The following is a 27,995-nucleotide window of genomic DNA, read 5'->3' as shown; positions in this document are numbered from 1 at the left end:
TGTTTTTTGGAAAAGCCTGACAGGCTGGATTACACTGCTGCCAGGTCCTTGGTGACTGCTGTTTTGTCTGACAAGCACCAATGAGTTGGCCAGAGACAGCGGCTGCCGCCAAACACGGTTAAAAAAAGACACATCACACGTGTTAAGGCTCGAGAGAGAAAGGGGTGAACGTGTGAGAATGTAATTATTTACACCCTGGAAAAGATATCCACACATGTGCACAAGAAAATGCCATTTGTTGGTTTGTTTATTTGCTCTTTCTCCACCAGAGGAAAAGAAGAGGAGACAGGTAGAGGAGCTGGAGGGGGAGGGGAGGGAGGTCGCAGGAGGTTCTGTCGTGCAGGAAAAAGGAGGAGAAACAGGAAGAAACAGAGTTGTTGACAGAGGAGGAGAGAGAGGGTGGGTTGGGTTGGGGGGGGACCACGTGGAAGAACCGTCCTGTGACAACCGTCCAACGAGCATGCATAGGTGTGAGTGTCATGAGTGCACACTGGTATCACCAGTCACACTGCCTCATTTCAAAACAAATAAATCCAATTTTATACAGACTTTTACAGAAGCCATCCAATTTTTTTACAGCATTTTTTTTACAGCGGTTACTTGTTTTGCGACACATTTCCAAATTATATCTATGTTACATGTCTGATTGCCTCAAATCCCCTTTGGTTGATGTGAAAACGTAATTTTTTTTATTATTTTTTTTAATTTTTTTTTTATCAGGCAGTGATTCTTCCAACAAGACAGCAGACAACTTACTGTACACTGACAGACAGAAAGACATACAGACGGACACGAATATACAGAACAGATACAAAGAGATAGAAAGAGAGAGAGAGAGTCGAAGGAGAAAGGCAGAGGACCAGAAGCAGATTTTGAGCGTCATGCCTGCAGACAAGTTACCGTTTACTCTTGGAAGATGGCAGTAGAATCATACAAAAAGAGGAACTCAATCGCAAACCGGTCGTTTTTAACAAAGATGTGATCAGTAAACCTTAACATCCAGAGAAATATATTTGGCTTCTTGTTATTAGTTTATTCATTCATTGAGATTTTGATAAACGAAAAAAAACAAAAAAGGAAAGCGATAAGATCACCCAAATTGAAGCAGTTTCTTTTCATCCTCCTGTGATCTCTTTTTAGCCAAATTAGCCTTGCGGTTGTTGCGATCAGCAAATATAAAGCATCAGTCTTCCCACAACATTATGTCTTTAAAGCCGAATGACTCATAAAGAAAAAGATACTGCTCCCAGAAGGGTTGTTACCTACATGAAAGTATAGACTCTGTACAAGCTGTCACATTACTCCTCCCCGCCAAGTAATTGTTCAATAAATAAATGAATATGTGCCATTGTGTAAAGACATTCTGTTTGCAGTTTTGAGCCCTCTCGAGTCACTAAGCAGGGGTCCTTGGAGTGAAATAAAATGATGATAGGTTTGTTATAATTGAGAGCTGCCAAACTATCCACCTCTAATCTCTCAACAAGGTGTCAGGGTGTTTTTTTTTTGTTTTTTTTCTTGGTGTTAAAGTGCTCAAAACCACACTGAGACGAGACTGCTTTACGACCATGACACCTATTCCAACTTATACTGGAAGGGATTTTCAACAAGTCAGTAGAAAAATAAACATTGTCCCCCAAACATTGCATAAAGAAGCAATCAATAAATAAATTCATTCAAGTCAATAAACCATTATTTTTTTTCTATCTTGAAAGTTTTCTCACACAATCATCAAAGTGGGAGGAGAAGGTGCTCCCCGACAGAGAAAAGATGAAAACAGTGGTGGTGTGTTGTTGTTGTAAAGTTTGTCAGTGAGTTCTTGACTTTATAACTCCTCCTCCTCTTCCTTGTCGCAGGGAAACACCCATCCTTCCTCAGGCGAACGAAAAACAAAAAAAAGTAAATGAAAACATGCTTCCTCAAACATCATTAATAATCACTATCACGCTCCAGGCAGCTGCTTCACAGTAATCACGACGAGCAGGAAGACACCGATCTGTTTCGGCTCTAGTGTTCAGTCCCCAGTCTTCTGTCCTATTCCCTGATTGGCTGATTGAGCGGCACACAGGCTGTAATTTCCCTCCCGTGTAGCTCAGACCTACTACTGTTCTTGGACTTCGAGCGATCGGCTCTATTTACAACACAAACATTCCTCTGTTTCCTTTGCCTTTGAGTGACCGTACACATGAGGAAATACAACAACAACAAACAAAATCAGGCCTAAAGTGTGAGCTCGAGAGCAATCCCAAAATAAAGCGGGACTGAGAAGTGTAAAAAAATAAAGAAATCATACTGTAGTAGAACAGTTGTGACTGTAGGTGAGAGGCGATTCTTATATACTCTATTTACATCTATATGACAGGGCTGACACTGGGCAGTTGGGAAGCCAGTGTTTTGCCTGCCTATTGCTGGTTACAATTTAGATATTTGTGTGTGTTTCATGTGTGTGTATGTGTGTGTGTGTGTGTGTGTGTGTGTGTGTGTGTGTGTGTGTGTGTGTGCAGTGGTGGTGAGCAAGCATCTATTTCCCAACAGCTCCCTCCCACATGTTTAAAAGACTCGACTTGTTTATCTTTGTCTGATTCTGTCCCAAGTGGACACATCAAAAAAAAAAACATCGCTCATGTACTGCCGTCTGTCCGTCTTCCAGTACATTCAGATAGTGGTTATCATCCTCAATTTACCGCGACTACGTCTATGGAGAAAAGCAGCTGAGGGTTTGTGTTGTTAAGTGGCTCGGTTTTGGTTGCTGAAAGCTTTCAGAGTGGGTACTGGGGTTAACGTCAACTGTCCAAAGGCAACCTCTGATCTGTTGGATTGCATCAGTGCAAAAGAGATTCGCTTTATGCAGCTCTTGTCTTTTATTTCACTCGCCGCTCACGGCCCACCTTGGAAACTATGGTTCAGTGCAAAGTCTATACAGTGCTGTATAGTACAGGTACTCCATAGTGCTCTGAAGAAACATGCATACAGAGAGACAGAGTAGGAAGCACACTATCTTACAGTACAATCCTTATCTGTGCAGAGTTCAGTGTGTGCAGTCAGCAGGACGGGCCTGTCCCTGGGTTGTGCCTCGGGCATCCTGGTGCCACAACATCATAGAGGGATTAATTTTGGAGGGTTAATCTGCATTTCACTGAAATGCTGACATTTTCGGAGCCTACTTTAATTACACGTGAGATCGTCTGGGTTGCCATTATTAAAGTATACTGTGTGTGTTTGATGCAACAGGGAAATTAATTTGATTAAACACTAATATGTTGAGTGACAGCTGTAAACAGAGTAGTTCCCCCGGAGGAAAACTGTTATATCTTATCATACACTTATACATAGATTTTTGTCTCGTTCTTTTTTGTTGATTTATTACAAAATTATTCTTATTATAATGTTTTATTATGATAGATTTTCATTATTATTATAAGACGATGACAGGGTCGAGTTGCTTGTCTTCATAAAAAGCATGCATGTTTCCGTTTCCCCTCCTCTTCATCTCAACTTGGTTTCATTTCACCTGATGGAAATGACTCGGACAGTTGGTGCTCCTCCTCCTCCTCCTCCTCCTCCTCCTCTTCAGTGTCTCCGTTACCTTTGGGATGTAAGGCTTTCAATAATAATAATAGGTGTCCTTTGTTGCATCAGCTCCTGTCTCACTGAGAGTCCACTTCCAGATCTGTTTCTCACCATTTTGAAGAATTCATCTCGCAACCAAAAAGTGGTGTTTTTGATACCTGAAAAGGAACAGATTAATAGATATATATTGTATTATTACGCTCATTCCTCGCTGACAAACTCAGTTTGTAATAAGGAGTCTCTTGACAGCCAGGAACTCAGTTGGTTGCCATGGAAGCGTCTGGCCCATCCTCGTCCCTCTCCTCTCGCGTCTGAGCGAGGCCGGAGGTGACGTCGGAGGCCTTCCGCTCCGTGAATAGCTCTGCAGGCGGTTGCCCCGGACTACTGCCTCCAGAGGCATCCCCTTGTTGCGTGGGCGGAGTCAACGTGGCCGACTCTGGCTCCATGCACAGTGTCACCTCTTCCTCCTGATCAGGACACACACAGAAGGCTAAGTCAGACCAGGTCACACACGCAAGCTCTTTAGTTTACAACCATACTGGTAATCTTGCAGGTTTTATCACATCAACTTTAACTCTTTTATTATTAACGTTACTGCCAACTGAGTTCCACAGGTTTATTGATTGATTTTCTATCATTCAGGCAACCAGCAGAGCTCGAGTTTCACAGGAAAAGACTTCCCAGGCTTGAAATGGGCAATCCATCACAGTTGACATTTAAGATGAAAATTTAGCGGTCATTATTGTTGGTTTGCTAAATCACATCTGCTATAGGAAGCTGCTGAAAAGAAGGAGAAAAAGTTAAGATGAATTCGACATGAGAAGAATTCAAAATTTCTGTTTATCTCGAAAATATTGTTATCATGAATTATTTGGGCCCGCGATAATCATCCAGTGGAAATCTGACATTGTGACAGCCCTACTCTGAACAGAAACTCTCAGTCCTGCTGTGTGTTTAGCTCTGTTGTAAGCTATTAGCTCCCTTAGCCAAACACACCACAGGACTGCCCTCAAGCCTAGCAGCTAACAGTTAACTAGCTCTCCTCCTGCCGATTGTTTGTTTACATGTAGCATTATTTGGCGTAAAAAGATATGGTGCATCCCCCATCCATTATAAGTTTACTGCATCCTTTTGGATTTTAATACGTCCAATCTTTCATAGGTCTCGCGCCGACGGCCAGCTATTGATAGTAACTATAATAATTAGAGCTGCTTGTCTTAAGCACATTTTCTATCATCCCTGGGACGCAGGGAGGCCGTTAGTCTCAAGCCCTGTAACACAGAGCTTCTGTTAGCATCACCAGTGTTATTTTTAACAACTCTTTAAAGCTCCCGTCAGAGTCACAAAAGTCATTATGCAACTCTTTTAACAGGCAGTTTAGTGGGTGGAAGTGCTTTTTCATGAAGGTTGCTGGTCAGAAGTCAATTCCTAAGTTTCCCTGCAAGAACAATTAAAAGCGGTTTTCAAACCGTTCTTACGCAACAGATACATGACTGATGACTTACTGATCACTGCAAGTTGATGTTGATTTTCATTTTCAGCAATGTTGGTTGTTTGATAACTAATACACATGATCCTACGCAACTTCACAACATCATCATACTCCGTCATTTGCTGTTGTTTTGATTGCGAGACACACTGTGGGTCAGAATAACCAAAAAAACGCTCACCACATATTCTCAGATCCCAAGGAAGCTATTACTTGTTTTGTCCAGCCAGCAGCCCATAACCAAATCAATTTACAAAAATATAAATCAAAGTAGCAGCAGATCTTCACAGTTGCTTGATGGCTTTATTGATCACAGTATTAATTAGTGCTCTGTTGATTGTTTTTTATCCCACTGGCATGAATTGAAACCAACCCTTACCAATGCCGAAATGACTGGAAATAAATCTTTAAAACTTATTTAAAAAGTAATTAAATCATAGATGATTTGTGGTTAATGGAATAAAACCACCAGCATGGTCTTTCACAGTGCTTGCTCAGCACTTCACAGATCAACTATTAAACACTGAAGCTGTAATTTTATGTCATCTAACCCTAAATTCACCTCACCTTGACCTCCTCCTCCTCCTCCTGCTGCTCCAGTAGCGGCGAGTGTTCTGTTCCCACCATGTCGTCTCCAGAGGGGACGCAGAGGCTCGGCTCCACCACCGCCGACACACCCATGTAACTGCCAGCCTCCGTCTGATAGGCCTCCATCTGGCCCGTGTTCCACAGATCGACCAATGGTGGGTGAGCAGAATGGACCAGACTGTGGATGGTACTGTTAGGCGTCGCTTGCAAAGAGTGGTTGGCACTGTGCAGCCTGTGCTCCAGCGACTGCAAACACAGCGAGGAGGAGGAAGAGTTAGAGGCAGAGCTGAGATCTGCTGCTTGTTTGCTCGACACCTGTTTTCTAACTCAGGTCTATTTTCTGAGTCAGAGGTGACACAGTGTCAAGCAGTCTGACAAAACACACAAAGCTTCATGTCGGCAGCCAAGAAAAAGGGATTAGGAAGGCGATACAGTGAACAGTTTACAGTGCGACGCTGTCTGACTGTGCCAGTGATCAATACTGCTTTTCCTTGTGTACAGGAGGAGATTATTAATGAATATATGAGATTGAGGCTTATCATTTCATTTTTTGCTCCAACTAAGCAAGAACTAGTGTTTTTGCTAGTTATTTAAAGTCCCATATTATGCTGATTTTCAGGTTTATACTTGCTTACATGCTTTAATGTAAAAAGTAAACACTACTTTTCTCATGCGATCCATTGCTGAACCCCCTTTATTCACCCTCTGTCTGAATGCTTCGTTTTACCGCCCTCCTCCCTAAAGGCCATGTCTGCTCTGATTTGTCAGCTCTCGCAGGCCTGAGCAGGCACCGCTCACCATGTTTCTGCATCAGCTCTGCCACTGTTTTTGTAACCACGGCCATGCTGGGGGGGCGTGGCTGAGGGCAGCGACTGTATGGTTGTGACATCACAAGCTAATGGAAATCTTGACGGCTCGTTTAAAGGCACAGGCTGTGAGCATTTCTCTGTGGATTGAGCCTTTTGATACTTTCATAGGATTTATATATCGCCTGGACCTGATTTATAATCAAAAAAGACAAGAAAATATCTAATTTTATATTATATGGGACCTTTAAGTTATTAAGTAGGTGGGTTAGGGACGAGACCTTCCTGTCTCTCGTAGGTTGCCTATACAAGCCTATGGCCGATTTGTTTAAGTTGTGTAATGCTGCTGGACTGGATTTCTTTTTAAAGGAGTCAAATCGCATTGTACACAACAGTCCAAAGGATGTGACATTATAAATGTTCTTGAGTGCCTCGTCTCAGCCTCTCCCCTCCACTAACATTGACTAAGTTTAGTCAGAGGTTTCACAGATTCCCTTTAAACCAAAGTAAATATTAATTCACTTTATTCTCTTTACTATAAATGTTAAATTGTGTGCTTGCCTCTATGCAAATTTGACATTTTAGCATTTTTAGCATTGCTGTGACTCTTGAGGTTACACTATCAATTAATCAGCAAGTATTTTGAACACATATAATTAATACCAAATTACTCTGTCCTTTCCAGGAATCTTATTAAGATATTTATTCAATTATTTTGTAGGTGTGCAGACTATAATTATAGGTGTTTGCTTTGAGACACTTGAAAAACATTGAAAAAACAACAAAAAAGAAAGAAAATAAGAAAAACCTTGAGTTGAGATCATTTTGTCTTGCTACTATTTCCAAGGTCAAAAGTGAACTTTCCCTCTCAATGTCTCTTTTTAGGCAAGTAAAGACCTGGCAGTTACATATTTTTCGATGGACATAAAGGATCACGTGTCATAACATAAAGTAATCTGGTTTGATTTACAAGGGTACCTGTCTGAATTCTCAGGTGCTCACAGTTTATGCATAATTGGAGTGACTTAGAGCAACAGTAGACATGCTTACATACTAAATGTCAACTCCATGTCATCTTGTATCTCACAGGGGTTAAACTGTCACACTCAGACGTGAGACTCCACCTGTTGTTGCTGATACTGCAGGAGCTGCTGTTGCTGGTAGTGCTGGATCTGCTGGATCTGCTGCAGCTGTTGTAGTTGACTCTGCTGCTGAAGAGTGAACTGCTGCTGCTGCTGTTGCTGCGACAGGAAGTGAGCAGCTGCCTGTCCGTCGTACCCTTCAGTCCCCATAATGTAGGAGCCAGTAGGGGGAGTCGCCACCACGGAGGGATCGTTGTTGATCGGCTCCCAGGCATCCGAGGAGGAGAGGCAGTAGTGGCCCTGGGAGACGTACGTGTGAGGCCACACCTCTGCTGAGGAGTGATGCAATATCTGATCTGGAAAAAATGAAAAAGACAGCAGCTGCTATTAGAGCAAAACCGATTTATGATATGATCTTCAAAATATGAAGTAGAAGTCCTGATGCCATACTGCTGATTTTTGCAAGAGCTTGATCCCAAAAACATCTTTGTCGATCTCGTAAAACATCAGCATTTTATTTCAGCATAATCCAGCCTCTAATGACCGACTGCTGATATAATTTGAAGGTTTAAGGAGTAAATCATATCTATAATTGTGTTGGGGTAATCTGGTTTCAGCTGTTATCATGCAGCTCAGGACTGTTCGGCGCACAGCAAACTGAATCAGTTTGAGTTTTGGCTTTGATCTGGCCTGCTGAACAGTTTGACTGGGAGCTAAATCAAAGACCTCAGCAGAAAAAAATCTGCACACTGGCTGAATAAGTGTTTTGACAGAAACTCTCCTAGATGGACTGAATACAGTGTGAACACTGGCACACCTTTCACTGTTGATTCATGGCTCGTGTCAAACTGTATAGTGCAGACATAGCTTTGATTTGCTGTCGTTTATCTTTCTCTCAAGAGGAGGAGGTAAAAAATGGGTCAGAGAGTAAACACAGCCTCACATTTTTCTCCCTCTGCTAAAAGTTTGTTCGACTAAAAGTGATGAGATAATCTTATTCGAATGAATTAACGAAACATCACACCCTAAGGCATTTTTTTTGTGTGTTTTTTTCACAACGAGAAAAAGTTTGCACACAGAGAAGACAGTGTGAAAATGTCAAAAATTGCTATTCATACAGATGCGGTGCAGCAGGTTTACCTTCCAACAGTCCATGTTGGAAAATGTGAAATTAATAATGAGCGAACCCTCCAGCCTGGAGAGAGAAGATGGAACAGTATGTTCTCATTACTAAGCGTCGTGACACATGCTATACTGCAAGCTGCTGCTCTGCACCTACACAAACATTTGACACAGCTGTTTGAATGCTGGCCATCATTAATACTGATGGTGGAATATTTACAGTATTTACTCATAATGCATATCAAATAAACACTATTACACTATTTCTTTCAAGCGCAAGCATTGTTTTGATGTACTTGTACTTTACTTGTGCATACTTTTTTATGCTACTTTATAGTTACATTGCACTTTTTACTCCTCTACATTTATCTGACAGCTTTTTTTGGGTATAAACTTTAAATATCAAGGTACAAAACACATGATCAGGTGATACAATTTGATTCACTGTTTTGTATTCAACTACCTACAACAGTAAATAAAGTAGAAAACATTATGATATCTTGGCCCAGCTGCAACATAACATCCTGCATACACAGCACTTCATCAACAATAATAATCCAATATGATATAATGACTAACGACCTAATCATCATCTTTAGGTTACAATTTTATTTTGAAACTCCCCTGGCAGTTGCCTTTTCTGTCTAAGCGCCCCTCCTTCCTAAAGATTTGAACAGTGCCAGAGCCGTTGAGTAGAAAAAGCAATGGCGGATAATGGAGCCTCTCAATAGTTCCCTTACGTTAGCTGCAAATACTAGCAGCCCAGTACTGTAAATCAATCATTAAACAAATGATAAATTAACCACCAACTGCCAAACTTTGTACTTCTGTCTCTCTGTATTCATGCATTTAAATTGCCTGCTTACAACTTCCTTGGACTATCTGAAGTCTCTGTGAATGCCTTCTCAAACTTGGTACACGATTTGCTGAATTGACATCATATGACGCTGAAACATGGCGGACGAAAGCATAGATTGGGCGACGGTAAGAAACTTTTACCAAAGTCGTGTATTGTACAGTCATTGTATCGTTTCCTTTGCTCTTCCTTATCACTCAAATACTGGAAACAGCTGTCAACGTGTTGTTTAAACGTTCAGAGCGATAAAATGCAAAATGACTTCTTTTTGGCGTCCATGTTCTAACACACCAAAGTCAGAAGAGCGATTTCCCATCTCGGGAAGTGGGACCATCCAGGGAGCATGTGAATGCAGCATTAGATTGTCAGATTCCTAAACACAAGCTACCTCAGCCATATTTGTAGCCCTTTACCTCGACTGGTGATGCTTTCCTGGTTGACCTCGCTCAGATGGGCCACGCTGCCCTGGTTTGAGCCCGACCGCGGACTATCTCCATCCATCGATGACCAGGCCAGAAGCGTTGCCTCCGAGATTGCAAACTGCTGCAGGATGCCTGAGGTCAGAATTCAAAGGACGAGCCAGGATCATTGTGAGGGCCTGCATGAAACTTAATTGGCTGAATAACTGGCATAAATCCCAGAAAGTGAGGTGATGAGCACATAATTCTGCTGATGACAGTTAACAGGCTCTTTGGAGCGCCTGTCCTCCTCTGTGTGTGTGCTTCCAACCTGCAGTGAAACGAGCCTCCTTCTCCCCGTCGCTGAGGTCACTGTAGGCATCGTTCTCCAGCCGCCGCTCCTTTTCCCGCTCCTGGGTCGTGATGCGGGCCTGCGGGATGCCCCCTGCGCCCACCGTCTGCATGCCCCAGTTTTGCCATTCGATCATGTGGGCAACACGACCCTGGGCCATGGCCGTAGGCTTGGTCACTCTCTCCTTCATGGTGCGGGTCACCCCTGGGAAGAAGAAACAGCAAGGAAGGACAGAAGATAGACAAGTTATCATGGAGTGTGCGTTGCTGTTTGGTCCTGGATGCTGTGATGACTTATGGAACTATGGATGTCCAGTAGGGTTAGACTGATTAACTGGTTTGGCAGCTGGGGGGATATGATTGTGAGTCAAAAACAAACTGACCTTAAAGGACAACACAATTTCATACTGTTTCTACCCTATTTTCCTCTGAGAACATCATAAGTCTTAAAATTCTTTTGTTTGAATTTCTTCCAAAAATACATAGTGCCCCTTTAAATAGTGAATATTAGCTTAAAATATCAACTATTGGCAGCTTCAAGGAAGGTAAAACCAGTTCAGAAAAACATAATCAGTCTAATCCTACTATTCAAATGTCTGTAGTTTAATGAGGGGCTTCATGAACATGGATTAGGAGAAACGCTAAATGACAAGGGTTGTGGAGGTGACATTCGAGTGTTTAATGAGACTGAGCCATCGTCTGTACAGGGAGACGAGGAGGGAATGGACGTGTCTTGTCTGACAAAGGTGCATCGTGGGATGGAATAGGTTAATTGGGGTGAGGTGGCGATACGGCATGAGTAATGAGAGGTTGGCTTGTTGACATGATAGCTTTCACACCTCTGCTAAGCTGCGCTGGGTAAGCAGAAAACTGCTCTCTTTCTCCTCTCTGACTGTCTGAGAACTCATGCAAACACTGCAGAGCCTACAATTTTTTTTTTAAAGCAGCATTACATTTCCCCCTGCCGAGCTAACACCGGCTGATATCTGCAGAATGGCTGTGCTCCATATTTCAAGTGACCCACACATGATGACACACACTGTAAATCCCTGGTTGTTTGATTCTCTCTGATGGTGGCGCATGGAGATGAGATTTATGAATAAATTATGGGAAGAAATTATGGGACAAATCAGTACCACACCACACAGTGCAGCAGCTGCACTACACTTCACCGTACTGTAATACATTTCAAATAAACTGCACTGCACAAACAAAACTGGATCAAACCAAAACCACTGCTTTAAAAGAACGCACTCCACTACACTGCACTGAAATCTGTTTAACACGGCACTTTACACAGTTCAAAACATCCAGACTAATACTTGTTCAGGACACCACAACTGCACAACCACTTAACACAAAGAAAAAACTACACTTCCCACTCACCACTCACCTTTTCTTAGAGCAACAAGCTGTATGACGATGCACTATGTGTGTGCGTGTTGTGTGTTTGAGGCTTATTTAATTCCATCAATGACTCACGAGGAGCCATTGACAAGTGATATCCCAGCGTGGAGAGGAAGTGATACAGGGGAACCCGTTTCGGGTACCATGCTGACTCCAGCGCCCGCGGAGGGGCGGAGCCAACATGGGGTCGGTTTACCAGTTACAGCACAGACACACACCTGACACACCTGACAGAGAAGACTTAGCCAGAGCGCCGATGCCGTAGGCGTTTGAGTTCCTCTTGAGCCGAGGCAGGATTGACGTGGTGTCTTCCATAGACAGCTAGAGGGAGAGAAGACAGAGGAATGGAGGAGGGGAAAAAAGGAAAAGGATAGTATGGGAAGTGTGACGGGGCACACAGAGACGTCGAGACAGTGTGTGTTAGAGAGGGGTGAGTGGAGAGGAGAGGTGATGAGATGTCGAGTTAATACAAAAGATAAAAATCTGCATTACCCAGACCCTGATTCCAAGTTACTTTATTTTACTCTGCACCAGTAAGTGGTTCTGATTGTGCTCACTACCGTGCACCACTACGGTAAACCGAACTGTAAGGCCGAGGGGGTTGTGAGGGGGAGAAGAGCTGATCGCTTAAGGGCGAGATAAATCAAAACAGGTGAAAGAAAGAAATCAAAAAGAGGGGAAAAAGTAGATGAAGGAATGGTGTCACAACACTTACATTGATTCCTTCCCATGAAAATTCTGAACGTCCATGCTGAGGAAGAGAAATAGGAGGAGAGAGGGATGGGGAAAGAGTAAGAAGAGTGACAGGACAGAGAGAACATTGACATGCATGGGAGGGAAAATGGGAGAAGACAAAGAGAGGAGGGACAGAGGGGGGAGCGCACATCAGACATGCAGAGGAGGAGGAAAAAATTAAGAGAAGGGTGAGGGGAGAGACAGATACACAGGATTTTCCAGGAACGAGGAAGGCAAGAGTCAAGGACCAGAATGACAAGGAGAAGGGAGGGGATTAAACAGGGGATCAGTAAATTTGCTTAGTTATGTATAGCAGAGTGAATACGCTACGGATGAATGAGTCTCCTCTCTGGTCACATGTGCTGCCAAAAACACTGAAAGCCAGCGGAAAATTGTGTGTGTGTGAGAGAGATGTCAGTGAGGCGTCGAACGGTATCTGATGCTGCAGACAGACAGACAGGGGACTGAGGCTAACAGGAGGAAGGGCACTGTGTGTGTGTGTGTGTGTGTGTGTGTGTGTGTGTGTGTGTGAGAAGGCAGATGCTGGGGACAAAGCAGATAAGCAGCAGCCTCTGCCACACCGTTCCTCTCTATCAGCTGGGTTGACACTAACTAGACTGGGGACACTGGTGGGTTAGTGGCTGTGCTGAAATGTGTTCACCTTCCTGTCCATCTTACTGGAAACGTCCCACAGGTCCCCACACATGCTGTAAATCCGGTCCAACTGCGCTCTGCTTAGAATTTGGCTCTTTAGTTTTCCTAGCCTGTCTCCATTTTTCTATATTCAACACCCTGCAATGTAAACAGCAGTGGGCGAAGAGGCACTTAGATCGCTCAAAGGAAGGAATAGTTTGACCCTTATTAGATTCTTTAGAGTTAGATGAGAAGATTGGTAGTACTCTTATGTTTGTACAGCAAATAAGAAGCTTGAACCAGCAGCTCATTAGCGTAGCCTAGCATAAAAAAAGGGAACAGGGGAATAGCTAGACCGACTGCCCAAAGCTGACGAAAAATACATTCCAGCATCTCTAAAGCTCACTTATTAAAGCATCATTATGTAACTTTTTTTGCCTTAAAATAACAGCTTCAGAATCATGTTGATGGTACAGTGTCTTGTAATAGGGTGAATGGTGTCTCTGTCTCAGCCAATCTGCCCCCCTAACACTTGTTTCTGCACTATGTAACTTCAGTGAGAGGGTAGGATCACAGTGTTACATACATGTTTACTTCAACATACAAGTGTCAAGACGCAACATTGTCATGATGTACACTACACTACGTCTGACAAATTGTTTTGTATTTACGACAGCGGTGTTGCACTGAGGAAGGAAGCTGCTCTGTAGTCTGGTGCTGCAGCAGCTGATACCTCTGTCCTGCCAGATGGCAGCAGAACAAACGGTTTACAACATAACAATTTATTGTTGGCCTTATTAGCGAGTTATATCTTGCTCTTGGCTTATTACAAAGACTTGACATAATGAGGCAGTGGTGCTCAAACCACATTTGTCCACAGGAATCGCCAGAATCAACAGAAAATTCAAGTTCCTTGTAGCTGCTTTAATTAGTGAGCTTCAGTTGTGCTGGTTGGCAGATTTTGTTAGCTTTGGACAGAGTCAGGCTAACTATTCCCCCCTATTTCCAGTCTTTATGCCAAAACAGAAATGTTTCATATTTGGGGAGTCTTTCCTCACTCTACTCAATGATCTAAGGACAGACGTTGTTGATTGTACGGATTGTAAAGCCTGCTGAGGTGTTGTGATTTAAAGTTTTGGGCTATATGATAAAATTGACTTGACTTTAAAGCAGTAGTCATCATGTAATACTATCATGCTCATTAGGTTAACATGTAAACAGCATTTTAGTGTTGAGGCTTGTTGAGGTTGTGCTCATATTTAACTACTTTGTATACGTTTCTGTGGTGTAATCTATAAGAATCGTATATTTTGTACATTCATTTTACATTTCTAATGTCAAATTTTAATCAAGTATCTAAAGCTGTTGTATGTTTACTTATTTCCCTCTCAAAAAATGTAAAGAAAAGATAATTCAATGCTGAGTGACATAATGAGGCAGCGCTCACACTGTCCATCATCTACATGCAGCGTGTGTCCAGATAGCTCATCTTAATCGATATCGGCCTCTTCCCGTTCTTTTTCTTGTAATTCTATTCTTTGCTCCCACTTCCTCGCTCTCTGATGCTCCGCTCATCTCTCTCTCTCCTTCATCCTCTCCCTGCACAGGAGTGGGTGTGATGAGAGATTTAACACACTTGAGTGGTTGAGCTGGGCCCCTTGAAGCAGCTTTTCCTATGTTCCTTCCAATAGCCCTGACAACACTGTGTGTATGTGTGGTTGTGTGTGTGCGTGTTTGTGTGTGTCTGGTTGTTTCTTTCCTCTCAGTTGGACCGAAGGGCATTCTGGGGCACTGTGCATAAATAAATGATGGAATCAGTCCACAGTGCATTTGTTGAAAAAAGTAGAGTTCTCTGCATTTTAGTCCAAAATGGTTCCCGCTCCTGTGTCCTGTCTCAGGGGGATCAGTTTTAGAATAAGGGATCAGTATAGCAGCAGGAGAGGAGAGGAGAGGAAAGGAGAGGAGGAGGAGGAGGAGGAGGATATAGTAATGGTGTGTAAGAAGTTGGAGAAAGAGAAAGTGATGCCTCTGCTGTTTTTACTTTGAACCAACACTGAGCAGCGACTCTGTTTGATGGACATCAAGCAACAGACGTCATTGCACCAGCAATGAGCCAACCGAACCAGCGACTGTTCAGTCTTCCGGCTACACCGCCCCACCTCGTGCAGGGAAGCGTAGCGGAAGTTAAGCGACTGACATTGACGTGATGTGTGCCACTCTACTAATCTACGAGCGTAAGCGCGGGCACCTTGAGGGCACCACAGAGAGCTGGTGGGCTGAGCTGCTGTAGCTCGTCACGTACAGCAGCTGCGGGTTTTAAATCAGCAGCCATGTTGGCTCCTCAGGTGGAGTGTCAACAGTCCACTGTCAGAGGAAGTCAACAAGAGGGGCGAGCCATTGCTGAAGACTTACCTGCTCCCCATCCTTCTGGACTGGCACGCCATCTGCCGCTGAGAGGAGTGTAAAGGAAGAGACAAACAGAGAGAGAAGAGAGAAGGAAAATACATTTTTAATATTCTTTCGATTAAATTCTTAATCAAATCACAAAATATATGGAGGATCTATTCTCTGCTATTTTCTTCCTAGTCAATCATCGCTTTCATGTTCCCAGGCTGTCAAAGTCCCTACGTTCCCAATTCCCAGCAAAGGAACAGCGAACACACACACACACACACACACACACACACACACACACACACACACATAAAGAATACATAAATCACTCTTAACAGTGATTCACAGTTTACTAAGCAAATTTCATAGCCGAGGCATAATAAAAATAAAAGATGAATATGTCAACAGCAGTAAACATATTGTCAAAACATGGGGGAGGGGGGGCATCATCAAATATAATAATAACACCAAGAATAAAAGTACAACTGGATTAAGCTTTTCCATGAAGTCTAGCAAGTTACCCCGAGCTTTTCAAAACTCATAAGGGTTTTTTCAAAAGGAACAGAGGAAAACAGCTCATTAAACCACAATGATACAAAGGAGGGATTACTGTCTTCCAACAAAGCCATGATTTGGCTTTGTTGGAAGTTTTGGGTTGTAAGCTTTTAAGTATACCCTAAACAAACAAAGTTCTGTAAGTGTATTCTACGTGTGATGAACGTTTCTGCAACATTTTTCCTGAAGGAAAACAAATGAATACAGTTTCAAACACACGTGCAGAACAGTTTACTTAAGAGTTTGTAAATGAAGCTATTCTGGTGTCAAATATATATATAGTCATTGTTTTAGAAATAAGAATCTTCCTCCTATTTTCTTGTTGGCGTATAAGACTAAACAGATGACAGCGATGAGATATCAGACCAGCTGTACTACTACAAACGGGGGTTGACAATCTGACAGTTTCAGCTCGTGATCAATCTTAAAGGCACCCACAATCTATTTTTCTGGTAAATCACAGAGATTGAGATAATCTGTTTCTAAACTTCACATAACCCCACTGACACTACAGCCATGCTGATTGGACGAATTACTTCATGTGGCCCTTCATTTGGTGATGTCATAGATTTATTCAGAAGAACTAGATGCCAGACGCAAAGATGGCGCCCACTCAAACCAAAGAGAATTGGTTGGAATTAACACGTACGGCAGAAAAGTTTTCTAGGAAACGTTGTGATGACGTCACAGATTTTCAAATCACTTTTCTCAGCTCGAGGAAACATCGTAATAGAAAGTATCTTGTCTGCAGTTCGAGGTGTCCGGTCAACTGTTTTACAGATGTCTCTTTTATAACGGTGGTCTACAGGGAGTTTTTTTGCTGCAATAAAGCAACATGAGTTAGAGGTAGCAACGTGGTGGAGGAGTAGCTTGAGTCAAAAAATAACTATTTTTAATTTCCTTGGTGCAAATGGAGGAAATCATAAGCTATTTCACGTCTGGCGAAAAGTGAGATTAAAGAAATCACAATTTAGATCTTGGAGCCAGATTGTGATTAACTGCAGACCTTCTATCATACAACCCATCACCGCCATGACCTCCAGGAGATTCAACTGAGAGTTTGTATTGCCACCGTCTGTCCTACACTTCCTCTATCAATGGCGTCTTATCACCAAAGTCTTTCTCTCCTTAGTGAACTTCCTCTACATGTACATGACACCTGTACTTCAGCTAATATTAAAGAGTCAGTGGCCGATCACACACAAAGCCATCCACCCAGCACCATGTCGATGGGAGTCGTCTGAAATACACGTTCTCTGTTGGATAAATGAACGTTATTATCGCTCCTCTTTCCTGGCTTTCCAAATCCTAATTAAAACATTGGTTTAATTAGTGAGACTGTACTGGTAATAGAGTTTAAACACAGCTTCGGTCTCTTGGTACCTGCTCTCTATATCAGAGGGTCTGTGTGTGCAACTCTCAGAGGGGTTCACTCCTGTATCAGCACTCTGTGTGTGTCTGAGTGTTTGCATGCATGTTGCTGAGCCAATCACATTTTTCACAGCTGCATTTTGGCAATCACGAGAGCGACTCCTCGGGAGTTCTGAGAAACGCGGAGAGTTGTTGGCTCTCTGGATGTCCAGTGATGTCTGTGACCCACTGACCCAGTGATTCACAAACATCAGCTCCGCTCTGTCTCTGTTGGGCTCTCAGATATTACCCTTCCCTCTGAACTCCATCCAGTCGCATCAGATCACTGCTAGGGCAGGAGACGAGGGACAGACGTCATTTCCAGAAGCTGGCCCTCTTCACTCGCACAGGGAAGGGTGTGATAGCTAAAAAACATCAGGACCAGCTTGCTTCATATGTACAATTAACACTGCGCTCAAATATTGGATCTGTCTTTACTAGACTGCGAGGAGTTGCTTCCAGGAGTGTTTTATCTCCTGTTTTGTTTGACCCAATTTCCCTCAACCCACTTTGTGTATTCCTTCTATAGTTAGCGTTTCCTGAAATACCTCTGGACATCACCACAGAAGGTACACTCAGTTACTATACGTATAAATAGCTGTTTAGTTGTACATTACCAGGGTACATTTACCTTAAAGGGACACTCCACCGACTTTATGTGTCAGTGAGTTAATTTCCTTACAAAGGGGAGTGCTGCACAGCCTGGAAAATATCATCTCTGTTTGGACTCAGAGATGACAGTATTCAATTTGAACACTTCTTTCACAAATTGGGGGCCTGGAGACATGACCATTTACAGAAAGGGTCAAGATGGGTCTTGACCTACAGAAGAGTTTAAAAGTCGGGGCGCTTTGTTCAAATACGTCTCACGAGTCCTCCAACTTTATGAAAGTGTAGTCTAGCATGTCCAGACCTTTCTGCTCAGCGCTGAGGAAGGTCTGAATGAACCAATTCACGCCAGAGCAAATATCTTGCATAGCCAGATCTCCACATCACTGTGTCCAGCACTGCAGAAAGGTCTGGCTGCACCAATTCCCATTCTGGTATATGGTAATGTTGCTCAATGTTGCTTTAAACAAGAAAAATGGATGTCCAAAATCTCATATCAGTCCATCTGCACTCCAATTCTACATCTGAGAAGCTTCGACATTTCTCCTTTATTTCCTGCATTATGATGAACCATAATGCGATACAGAAAAATTCAAACTTCACACTGAATTATAACATCACTGTTTCAGATTGTTTTAAAGCTGCCGCAAGCGTTGACACAATCCCCTCCCTCCACTCTACGTCACCACACTTGTGCGACTCCTTTCTTTTGTCGAGGCAGCTCTCTTTGCCTCTTTCTTTTCTTCAAGCATTTTTCATTGCTTCACCTGTTTGGTAGTATAAGCCGTCACAGGGAGCACTAGAACTGGTAGCTTTCCCTGTTCTGCCATTGTTGGTGCAGGTACCAAAACAGGAGGATCCTGCTCTCTACACATTCACAAGCAGACATGACTGCCTCTGTCCTCTGTCCTGATTGGATAAAGTGGGCAGGGATACCAGAAAATTCATTTTCTCGTGGAAGGGGGACTAAGGTACTGTCCCAACACTACTTTAACTGTATTTAAGGGCAACAAGAGAACAGCTGTTACCAGCTGCTCTGCTGCAAATGCATCTTTTTGCTTTTAAGCTGTTGAACAAGGCACAATTCCTGAAAAACAAAACGGCACATAATGAAAGTATTTTGCATCCTGTGGGTGGACACATTATTATTCAAGCGCTCCTTTCACTATTAGCAATGAACTCTGTGTGACCTCAGAAGGATTAGTCAGGCGTGTTTGATTTTTGGCACTGTGGAGTGCGGTGTGAGATGGTTACTTATTGGCTGATATCAGTTAGACGGAGAGATGTCTCATTTTCTGCCTGGGCGGCGGAGAGTGTCCCAGATTTCTTCCCCATCTAGGTTAAAAATCTGCCCTGAAAACACAAACCGAACATACGTGAATGCACACCCACATACATCGGGCCTATAGCGACATACAGTGTGTCAGGCACGAGGACACACACAATGCTGCTCCCTCGCCTCTTGTTTCTCCGCTTCTCTTTAGTCTTCAGTCTCTCCCCTCTCCACCCCTCAGCCTCGTCGGGCCAATTAGTAGATTAGCAGTCACTCTCTCCCCACATGAATCACAATATGGCTCAAGAGTCCTCTGGACTGCAGCAGCACAAACTACCACTACGAAGCCCTACAGCCTCTACACAGCGATGGACCAGAATCATTAAGTACATTGTGTGCACCTTTGTTTGTATATTATCTAATGTCTGCGAGCTTCAGCCTCATATGAGATTACATCAAAGCATGTGCTATTTGTGAAGGGAGCCAGGAGGGTTTGGATGTCTATATTATGCTGAGATTAGTCAGAGTTGTTCATAGTTCTCAGAATATCTCTATAGGTGATGGGTCAGTAGTCATCACCCAGCATCTCAGTGGTCTCTTCGACCACTGCACGCTCTGTGTTTCTATACTCGTGAAGGTGAAGCTCTTGGGCTCACAGCAGCACAGTAAACGAATGCGTAATTCTGCTCCTGAGAAGCCAAGCAGGATCCCTCCTTGAGGAAACAGCAACAACAACGGAGCACATGACCGGAGCTCTGAGCCAGCTTTTCTTCCCCTGGCGCTCTCCCTCCTCCCCCGCACAACACAGCGGTGCGGCGCTGGATACCCCCCTGCGGTCATAGGGGAGCCAGGCTTAGCTCAGCCGAGGAGAAGGAGCGAGGAGGAGGAGTGAGGGCGGGTGGGGAGATGGAGGAGGAGAAAAAAAGAGGGAGCAGGGCGGCCGTGCGTAACGAACAGCCAAAGAGCTGCAGCGGCTGCACTGTCAACTCCGGCTCTGACTGTAGTGGCTTGACGGCTCTCGCTGAAGTGGGAAGCGTTTGAGCGTCATCTGTCTTTTGTAGTCCCTGTGCCCTGCAGCACTAACGGCGAGGAACCAGGGGGCTTGGTGCTTGTTTACCGTGACAGCTGCAGTACGGCTGGTTGCCACGATGGGGTACCGGCTTGGATGGCAGTCCTCTCGCAGCGATATGTGCAGTTGCTCCAGAGTTCAGCAAAGAAACAGCTGAGGACCAGAGGCCAGATGGTTTTGAGAGTTTGTTTCGAGGGAAAAGGAGCTAAGTGTGTCTCAGGATATAATCCGCACGTATGCAGGGGCTCAGGCCCTTATGCAGACACTCAAGCACAGCGTGAGTTTCTGTCTTTTACCTGGTGAAATGGCATTCCCAATCTACATGCCCCTGTCTTAGACAGGCCTAACACAGCTCATTAATCTATTTAAGCATGGATGTGGCTGTCTCCATCACTGATACAGGGTTAGTTACTGTGGTAACTGTAGCTTGGCACGTGCAGCTGCAGCCCAGCATCATAAACCTGGATCACTCCCATAAACTTCCTGCTGTCCTACTAAATATATAATGACATTTAGACCTGAAAAGGACAACATATTGTGAGCTGATTGTGTATAGACAAAGAGACGACAACCTGCAGGGGCGGAGGAAACCAACCTTGTGAGCATTGTATCCGGGAAATCTTTATTTTCTCCCCGTCTTTCAGAACACAGCCTTTTTTCTATATCAGCATTGAAGCGGCTTTAGTCGCTGCAGATAACGATGATGCTGAGCACATCCACAAATGCACATAAATTCACACACTCACATGGATCAAATTGTAGGGATGTTTCACAGAAATACGCATCAATTCTGTGAGTCACATTGTTAAAAGAAACAATCAAGCCTCTTACTTCTGACCTGCCACATGCACACACAGGCTGAGAATGATGTGTACAAGGGCATGCACGCACGCACACACACCCATATACATTTAAATCAGTCCCCCTCCAGAAATGATCCAGGATTGTAACATCCATTGACAAGGCGAACCATAATAGCACGCAGTTCAGAATATGACACAGAGACTCCCACACACACATAAATCAGGAGGAAAAGACTTCCCGCTACATGCGCTACATTGGAGTCCTTGGATGTTTAAGCATACACACACTCACATACACACACACTCACACAGGTAAGGGTCATCAGGTCCTGCCGTGTCTCTGAGGTACTACATCACTGAGTCATTCACCTTGAATGCGTTCATGTGAACAAGGCTTTTCCAACCTGGACACGAGCCAATCAATCAGCCTCCACCTCAATCCGCCAGATTTGCCAGTTAACAGGCAGACTGCGGACTGGTAAATGCTGGGACATGGTTGTTGACTGAATGTGTGTGAAGGTTTGGTGCAGCGGGGGTGTTTGCTTTTTTTTAAATTTAATGGCAGGGAATCCCTCTCTGTAACGCAGCAGCAAAAGAAAAAAAGAGTGATGGGACACCATGTTGAAGCAACAGCGGCGCCTATACAGTATTCCCACCCACACAAGGGCCTACATGCACATAAATATAGCAGCAGGAGGACGATCATGCGAGATGTAAACTTAAGGTCATTCACTGATGCGTGCATGAACACATATATACACATAAACATGCAGAAACAGAGGCTCTCAAGCTGGGGACTGTTGGAAATGATTCAAAATCAGCTATATGATAACTGAGTATGAAGAGATCCTTGTTTCAATATCTTCAAGGTCATACTGATAACATGTTTTGTAGACAGATAATTTTTCGAGCTTGTAGAAAGGTGCAGAATGAAAGTATATATTTTCCTTAAAGACATTTTTATGACTGTGAATTAATAATTTTACAATGATTGTCAGGTTCAAAATGATTGTTTTCTTTATCTCTGTGTAAGAATTGGTTCCAGCTTCTAACGAGGTTCATCAGCCAATAGTTTAACGCTGTTGGTGTCACGTGGTATTCGTGTTTTATCAGCTTTTATCAAGTTGCCAGATTGTGGGGGAAAACAATGTAAACACGGCTGAGTTGTACAATATGTGCCCAGCATACTGTAATGCCCTAAAGTTAATGTTAGCTAGCATTAGCAACATTAACATTTGCGTTGTGTTAGCCAGTCTCCATCTACTTCAGTTGTTCAGGAGAACGCTTCAAAGTTGTTTTGCTGTTAAGCTCCATAAATGTTTTGTGGATTACAGAACTTCCACCTGACCTTCCATCTGCAGAGGGGTGAGTATATAATGACTGATATTCCATTTTTGGGTGAACTTTAAATCCCTCTTGTTTTGATCGTCTTTATAATGCAATATGAACATTTTCTAAATGTCTTCTTTTTAATGCATTCTATGTCTCTGTAAAGCACATTGAATTGCCTTTTTTTTCTTAACGATGCTATATAAATAAACATGCCTTGCCCAAATATTGTCTAAACACAGCTGCTGTGCAACAACTTTGACTAAAATTTGCAAAATGTTGACACAAGTCAGGAACTATCAGATCAAAGACTAAGCCAGACATTTGATGCCAGCTTTCAGCACTTGTGCTACAAACACTTTTCAGTCAGTACCGGAAAAATATGTGTGCAGACACTCACACACAAAAACAGAATCAGCTATTAGTGCTTATTGAATCAGTAAGTGGTGTGTCAGCAGTGGCACTTTACCAAAGCTAACTTAGAGAAGGTGAAGAGTGAGTGAAGGAGTTTGCTCACAGGCAGAACAAACAGGTGAGAGTGGTCATAATGTCCCACATTCATATCTATAATTTCAGCACTGCAGCGCGACCCACTGCAGTTATCTTCACGCTGCACATAATGCCCTGAATTACACAATGATTAATGTTTCCAGCACTCGCATGCACAGTGTGGTCTGGTTACTATATACAGAAAACTGCTCCTGGTGTGGTGCTTTTAGCACAGTGATGGGTAATAGCATTATCAACATCACATCTACAAATGTGATCAACATCATGGTGCTGTGACAGAATTACTAACACTGTGTTTGGCAGCTGTTGAAATCTGCTCTCAATGAGGCGGACAAAAGCTGTGTACTGCACACCCGAGCTGAGTCACTGACGAAAAAAAACAGTTTGTAGTTACTTTGCAGTAAATCTCGTTGCCTTTCCTCGCCAATGAGGTGAAGAAGAATGTGCACCGCCCAGCGACCGCTTCTCAAGGCCTCTGCTCTCTGAAGCGGTGACGGATGCAGACACCTCATCTACTGTACATCGGTGTCTGTCTTCACCTGACCCAGTAAGCAGTGCTGATGAGGGGCAGCTGGGCTAAAGCAGATGTTTAATGTTTGGGGTCAGTACATTTTTCTTAGACTTTCAGTTTAAAACATAACCCAGAATAGAGTGCTGCAGGGATGACGTATTTCTTTGTAGGCCGACCCTGGCTCCCTTGACAAAAAGCCTGTGGGATTTTTTCATTTGATTTTTGGTTGTTGCAGAAAATAAGTGGCAAACAAAAGTTGATGATTTTTGAAGTGTAAATGCAAACACCAGAAGTTTAAAGCCAACATTAGATTGTAAAGGAACTACATTGCAGAGAAATGACTTTAATGTCTCTACCACTCAGGTTCTTACTACACTATACTATATACACTTTACTATAGATTGATCAATAAACCAAGTTGAATAGACGTTTAATGTCCCTGAAAACCTCTGTAGTCTCGTTTAGCCAATATTTTAGGACATAAAAGCTTCAGAACTCACAAGTGGAGTATTTTATGATCTAGGACAAATCATGAAAATCTCTTAAGCTTGAGTTAACCACCAACCTAATTTCAGTATCAAAGAAAACACCCATTCAAATCACCCTTCGACTTTGAAATAAGGAACTGCATTGATAAGGGAGTTATTATTTGCAGACTGAACCTGTTATCGGCAAAACAGACTCTTAAAATCTCTAAAGAAAACCCCTGTGGATGGTAAAACTGAATTAACCCCAACCCTGGAATTTATTACAGCCCTCATTTTCCATCTGGGTCTGAATTAAGAGCCACAAACTCACACGCCTGCAGTAAAAACAACTATCCTCACAAATTGCAGTCAGGGTTTACATTTTATTTCTGCCTGCAGGTATCAACGTTTGCTGCTTTTCTGGCTTGAGTTTTTTATGTCTAGCCTCTGAAAGATCTCTAATAGCAAGTGATATCAATGTTAAAGGAACAGTTGACCCAAAATCTAAAATACATATTTTTCCTCTTTCCTGTAGTGCTAATTTTCCATCTAGACTGTTTTGGTGTGAGTTGCAGAGTTTTGGAGATATGAGCTGTAGAGATGTCTGTCTTCTCTTGAATATAATGGGACAAGATGTCACTCGGCTTGTGGAGCTCAGAGAGCCAAAAAATTAATTTAAAAAACCTCAACAGTAATGTCTCTTTCCAGAAATCATGACCCGGTGACTCAAGAAAATCAACAGACCTTGTTGAGAGCAGTTTTATGTAGTAACTATTTTTCTTTCTAACAAACAATACCCACTAACTATCACAGCTAGCTAGCGTTACAGCTTTGTCAAGGAAGACACCATTAATGTTTACATCCTGCGCTGCCACGAGCATGAGTCTCTCGTCCATGAGTAGATGCACGCCAACCGTATCCCCGCACATTGGTGGGTGTAGTTTGGTAGAAAGAAAATAGTTCCTACATGACATTCAGCACAAGGATTGTAGATTATCTTGAGATTTTCAAACGTATTTTTCAGCACTTGGAGCACCACAAGCTGAGTGACATCTAGTTCCACTATATTTATGAGGAGGCAGACATCGCTATCTCCACAACTCACCAACTCACACCAAAACAGTGTAGATGGATGAATAGCACTACAGATAAGAGAAAAAGTATGTATTTTCTTTTATTTGTGGGTGAACTTTCCCTTTCAGAATTATGTAGGGTAAAGCATTAATCTTACAAGGGGTGATAAAGGTTTCTATTAATATCGCTACTACCAACAAGATGCAACTATAGTTTCTTCGGTGTCACATTACCTAGGACATCCAAAACAAAGTAAAATGTACAGCTTGGTGCAGTATGTCACAGGAACAGATAGCATACTATGGCAGTGTGTGGATACAAACAGATATCGCAGTCTAACCACGGAGCACACTCCCAGATATGATGGAGCTGGGAGAGATAGTGTTACCAGCGGGCAGACAGATACATCAGGGCTACTCCTGTACGGCGACGGATCCAGCCCTGCTGCTCCTCCTGTTGATCTCTGCTTGGCAGTGTGGACTGCAGTTGAGAGGGCCGATCAATAGCACACACTACAGCCATTCTCACCCAGGATAAACAACGACCGCGCCTCGAGTCCGACAGCACTGCTGCTGCTGCTGTTGCTTACAGGGGAATCTCAGACTCCAGCTGCTGGTTTTACTTCCCTCAAGTAGTGCTTATTTACACATTGATGTTCGATTATAACGCACACATCTTAAGATAACGACAAACTGAAGGGAAATATTCCATTAAGCGGATGTACTATCTTTTCTACATGTGACTAGCGGGCTTCAGTGTACTTATGCATATTCTCCTTTATCACAGCGCCCCATCTCTTATCCCTGATTAGAAAATGCTATTACTAAACCAGTCTTATTGAATTCCTAAGCTTCTGTGATCACTTGTAGAAAAAGGAGCATCAGTATTCAGGTGGCTGACAATCAGATTAATGTGGCACCTTTCCAAAGCCTTCTGTCTACTTCAATCACATTATTTCCCATCGCTGGGCTCCTGTCTTGACCCGAGTGTTGACAGAGGATCCTACCCTCATCTCCTGCTCTGCAATCTGTCAAATACTGTCATGAGGAAGGGCCTGAGCTAGTGTATAACACCGTTTCTGCTGTATTCAGCTCACACCTGCCTTCCTAACTGTGTCATGCTAGTGCTCTTACTTCTGCACTCGCATATTCTGGATATTTTTAAAATCCTCTTCATCAAGAATTTAGCTCAAAAACATGGTAAGCTGTGGAGATCCCTGCAAGCTGGTTTTGACATTCACGACCCCTGTAAAGGTTATGCACTTTTGTTTGCAGACTGGCGCTTTCCATAAACATGTTTAAGGGACCGATGTGCTAAGTGGCTCATTAATATTTAACAGCTCAGGAAGTCTGTGTTTATTTTTACCTTTGAGCGTGTTAAGACGTGCAGGACCTTAAAGTGCACCGCACCGTATCTGAAATAGACTCGTGCGAACAGCTTTCCGTTTGACAAAAATCTCCCAATCTTTCTCCACATAACGATAGTCCTGATGTCGATTTAATTATCGAGGAGGGTCCTCACCTGAAACTCCCATCAATCCCGCACAACCTCGCCTGCACATATTCGCCCCTCCCTCTCCCCCCTCTCTCCATCACCATCCGTCCGTCTCCCCTCCTCCCTGCCTCCCTGCCTGCATGCACTGAAATTCTTCCTCTGCTGCTCGTATCTTTATCCCTCTCTATCCCTATTATTCATGCAAATAATAACTAACTGTGCAAACACCCCTGACAATGGCATTATCCTTTTCCTCTTTTTCCTCTCTTTCTCCAAGCCACACCACCCTATAAATAAGCCCTATCTTCTGCCTCTCTCTCTCTCTCTCTCTCCTCTCCATCCCTCTCTCTGCCTCCTACTCACACACATATACATACTGCCAAACAGCATCATAAATCAAGGGATGGGAGGAGGGAGGAGAGTGGGAAGGTGGGGGATGCAACCACACACACACAGTAGCACATCTTAACACATATTGTCTCTGACATTTTGCCTGTATGCTCTGTACACAACCTCTGTGAGCATACATCCCACAGCTCGCTTATACACTGAAAGAGAAGCAAACAGCTCACACACACACACACACACACACAGACACGTACACAAAGCCTGTCCGTAGTCTCCACACAGACCCTCGCTCCTGCAAGAACCCCATCCTCCCACCACCCTCAACCCGACCTCCCCTCTTGCCTGCAATGAGAGAGAGAGAGAGAGAGAGAGAGAGAGAGAGAGAGAGAGGGGGGAAGAGAAGTGGTGCTTACTCAGTCTCCTGGAGCCGATGCATCCCATGGTGTATTCACAAAGGCCCTGGATACAAGCGTGGAAGTGTTACCCAGACGCCGTGCATTCTCCCTCTCCCTCCTGCGACTCTCTTTCTCTCGGCTCGAGCTTCTTTTTCTTGCTCTCCTGTGCTCTCTCTTTTCCTCTCTCCCTCCTGCACCCACTCGATCACTCACACTCTCTCCCTCCCTCCCTCTCTCTCTCTCTCTCTCTCTCTCTCTCCCTCCCTCCCTCTCCCTCTCTCCGGTGCAGTGTCTTAGAAGAGATCCGGTTAGTAAGTCAGTATGCCTGAGGGAAATATATTGGGACTAAATAAAGATGTGAGGCATCATTAAAATAAATATGTCTTTTATGTATCAATATCACCAGTATGTCACCTTTAATTTCATGTTTAAAATATCCAGTTCAATTTGCAGTCATTATTACACTCACCTGAGTTACTGATGGTTAAAACAAACAATTAGATTGACTGTGTGTGTGTGTCTGTGTGTGTCTGAGTGTGTGTGTGTGTGTGTGTGTGTGTGTATTGGGTTGCCACTACAAGATCAATAGCACAGAGCTGAGAGTGCCGGGCTGCCATTGTTGTAGATATCTCTGCACTGCTGTAATATTGTTGAGCTAAAATGGGGGATTCTCTCTCTGTCTCCCTCTCCTGTGTGCGCTCTGCCTAACAATGTGCTGCA

The 27,995-nt window shown here is 43.4% G+C and overlaps 1 protein-coding gene across 4 annotated transcripts; it reads right to left on the bottom strand.

The window, feature by feature from the left end:
• Window positions 1-229: 229 nt before the first annotated feature.
• On the bottom strand, window positions 230-27,473 carry fam131bb (family with sequence similarity 131 member Bb; the record flags this gene model as incomplete). 4 transcript variants are annotated; one of them, XM_084358281.1, is made up of 9 exons in its annotated part: window positions 27,294-27,473; window positions 15,447-15,484; window positions 12,382-12,417; window positions 11,885-11,987; window positions 10,240-10,464; window positions 9,924-10,064; window positions 7,575-7,888; window positions 5,624-5,890; window positions 230-4,034 (listed from the first exon to the last, which is right to left on the bottom strand). In XM_084358281.1, the coding sequence occupies exons 1-9, from the start codon at window positions 27,319-27,321 to the stop codon at window positions 3,825-3,827; spliced, it is 1,362 nt and encodes a 453-aa protein (XP_084214407.1). In that variant the 5' UTR covers window positions 27,322-27,473. The 4 variants fall into 4 exon arrangements, with proteins under 4 accessions (XP_084214407.1, XP_084214408.1, XP_084214409.1 ...); XM_084358282.1 differs by having other exon boundaries at window positions 11,894-11,987; XM_084358283.1 differs by lacking the exon at window positions 12,382-12,417.
• Window positions 27,474-27,995: the final 522 nt, after the last annotated feature.

The sequence above is a fragment of the Pagrus pagrus genome, assembly GCF_965226575.1.
Source record: "Pagrus pagrus genome assembly, chromosome: 7".
Lineage (NCBI taxonomy): Eukaryota > Metazoa > Chordata > Actinopteri > Spariformes > Sparidae > Pagrus > Pagrus pagrus.
Note: the sequence above shows the minus strand (reverse complement) of the source record. Positions and strands in the feature narration are given on the sequence as shown.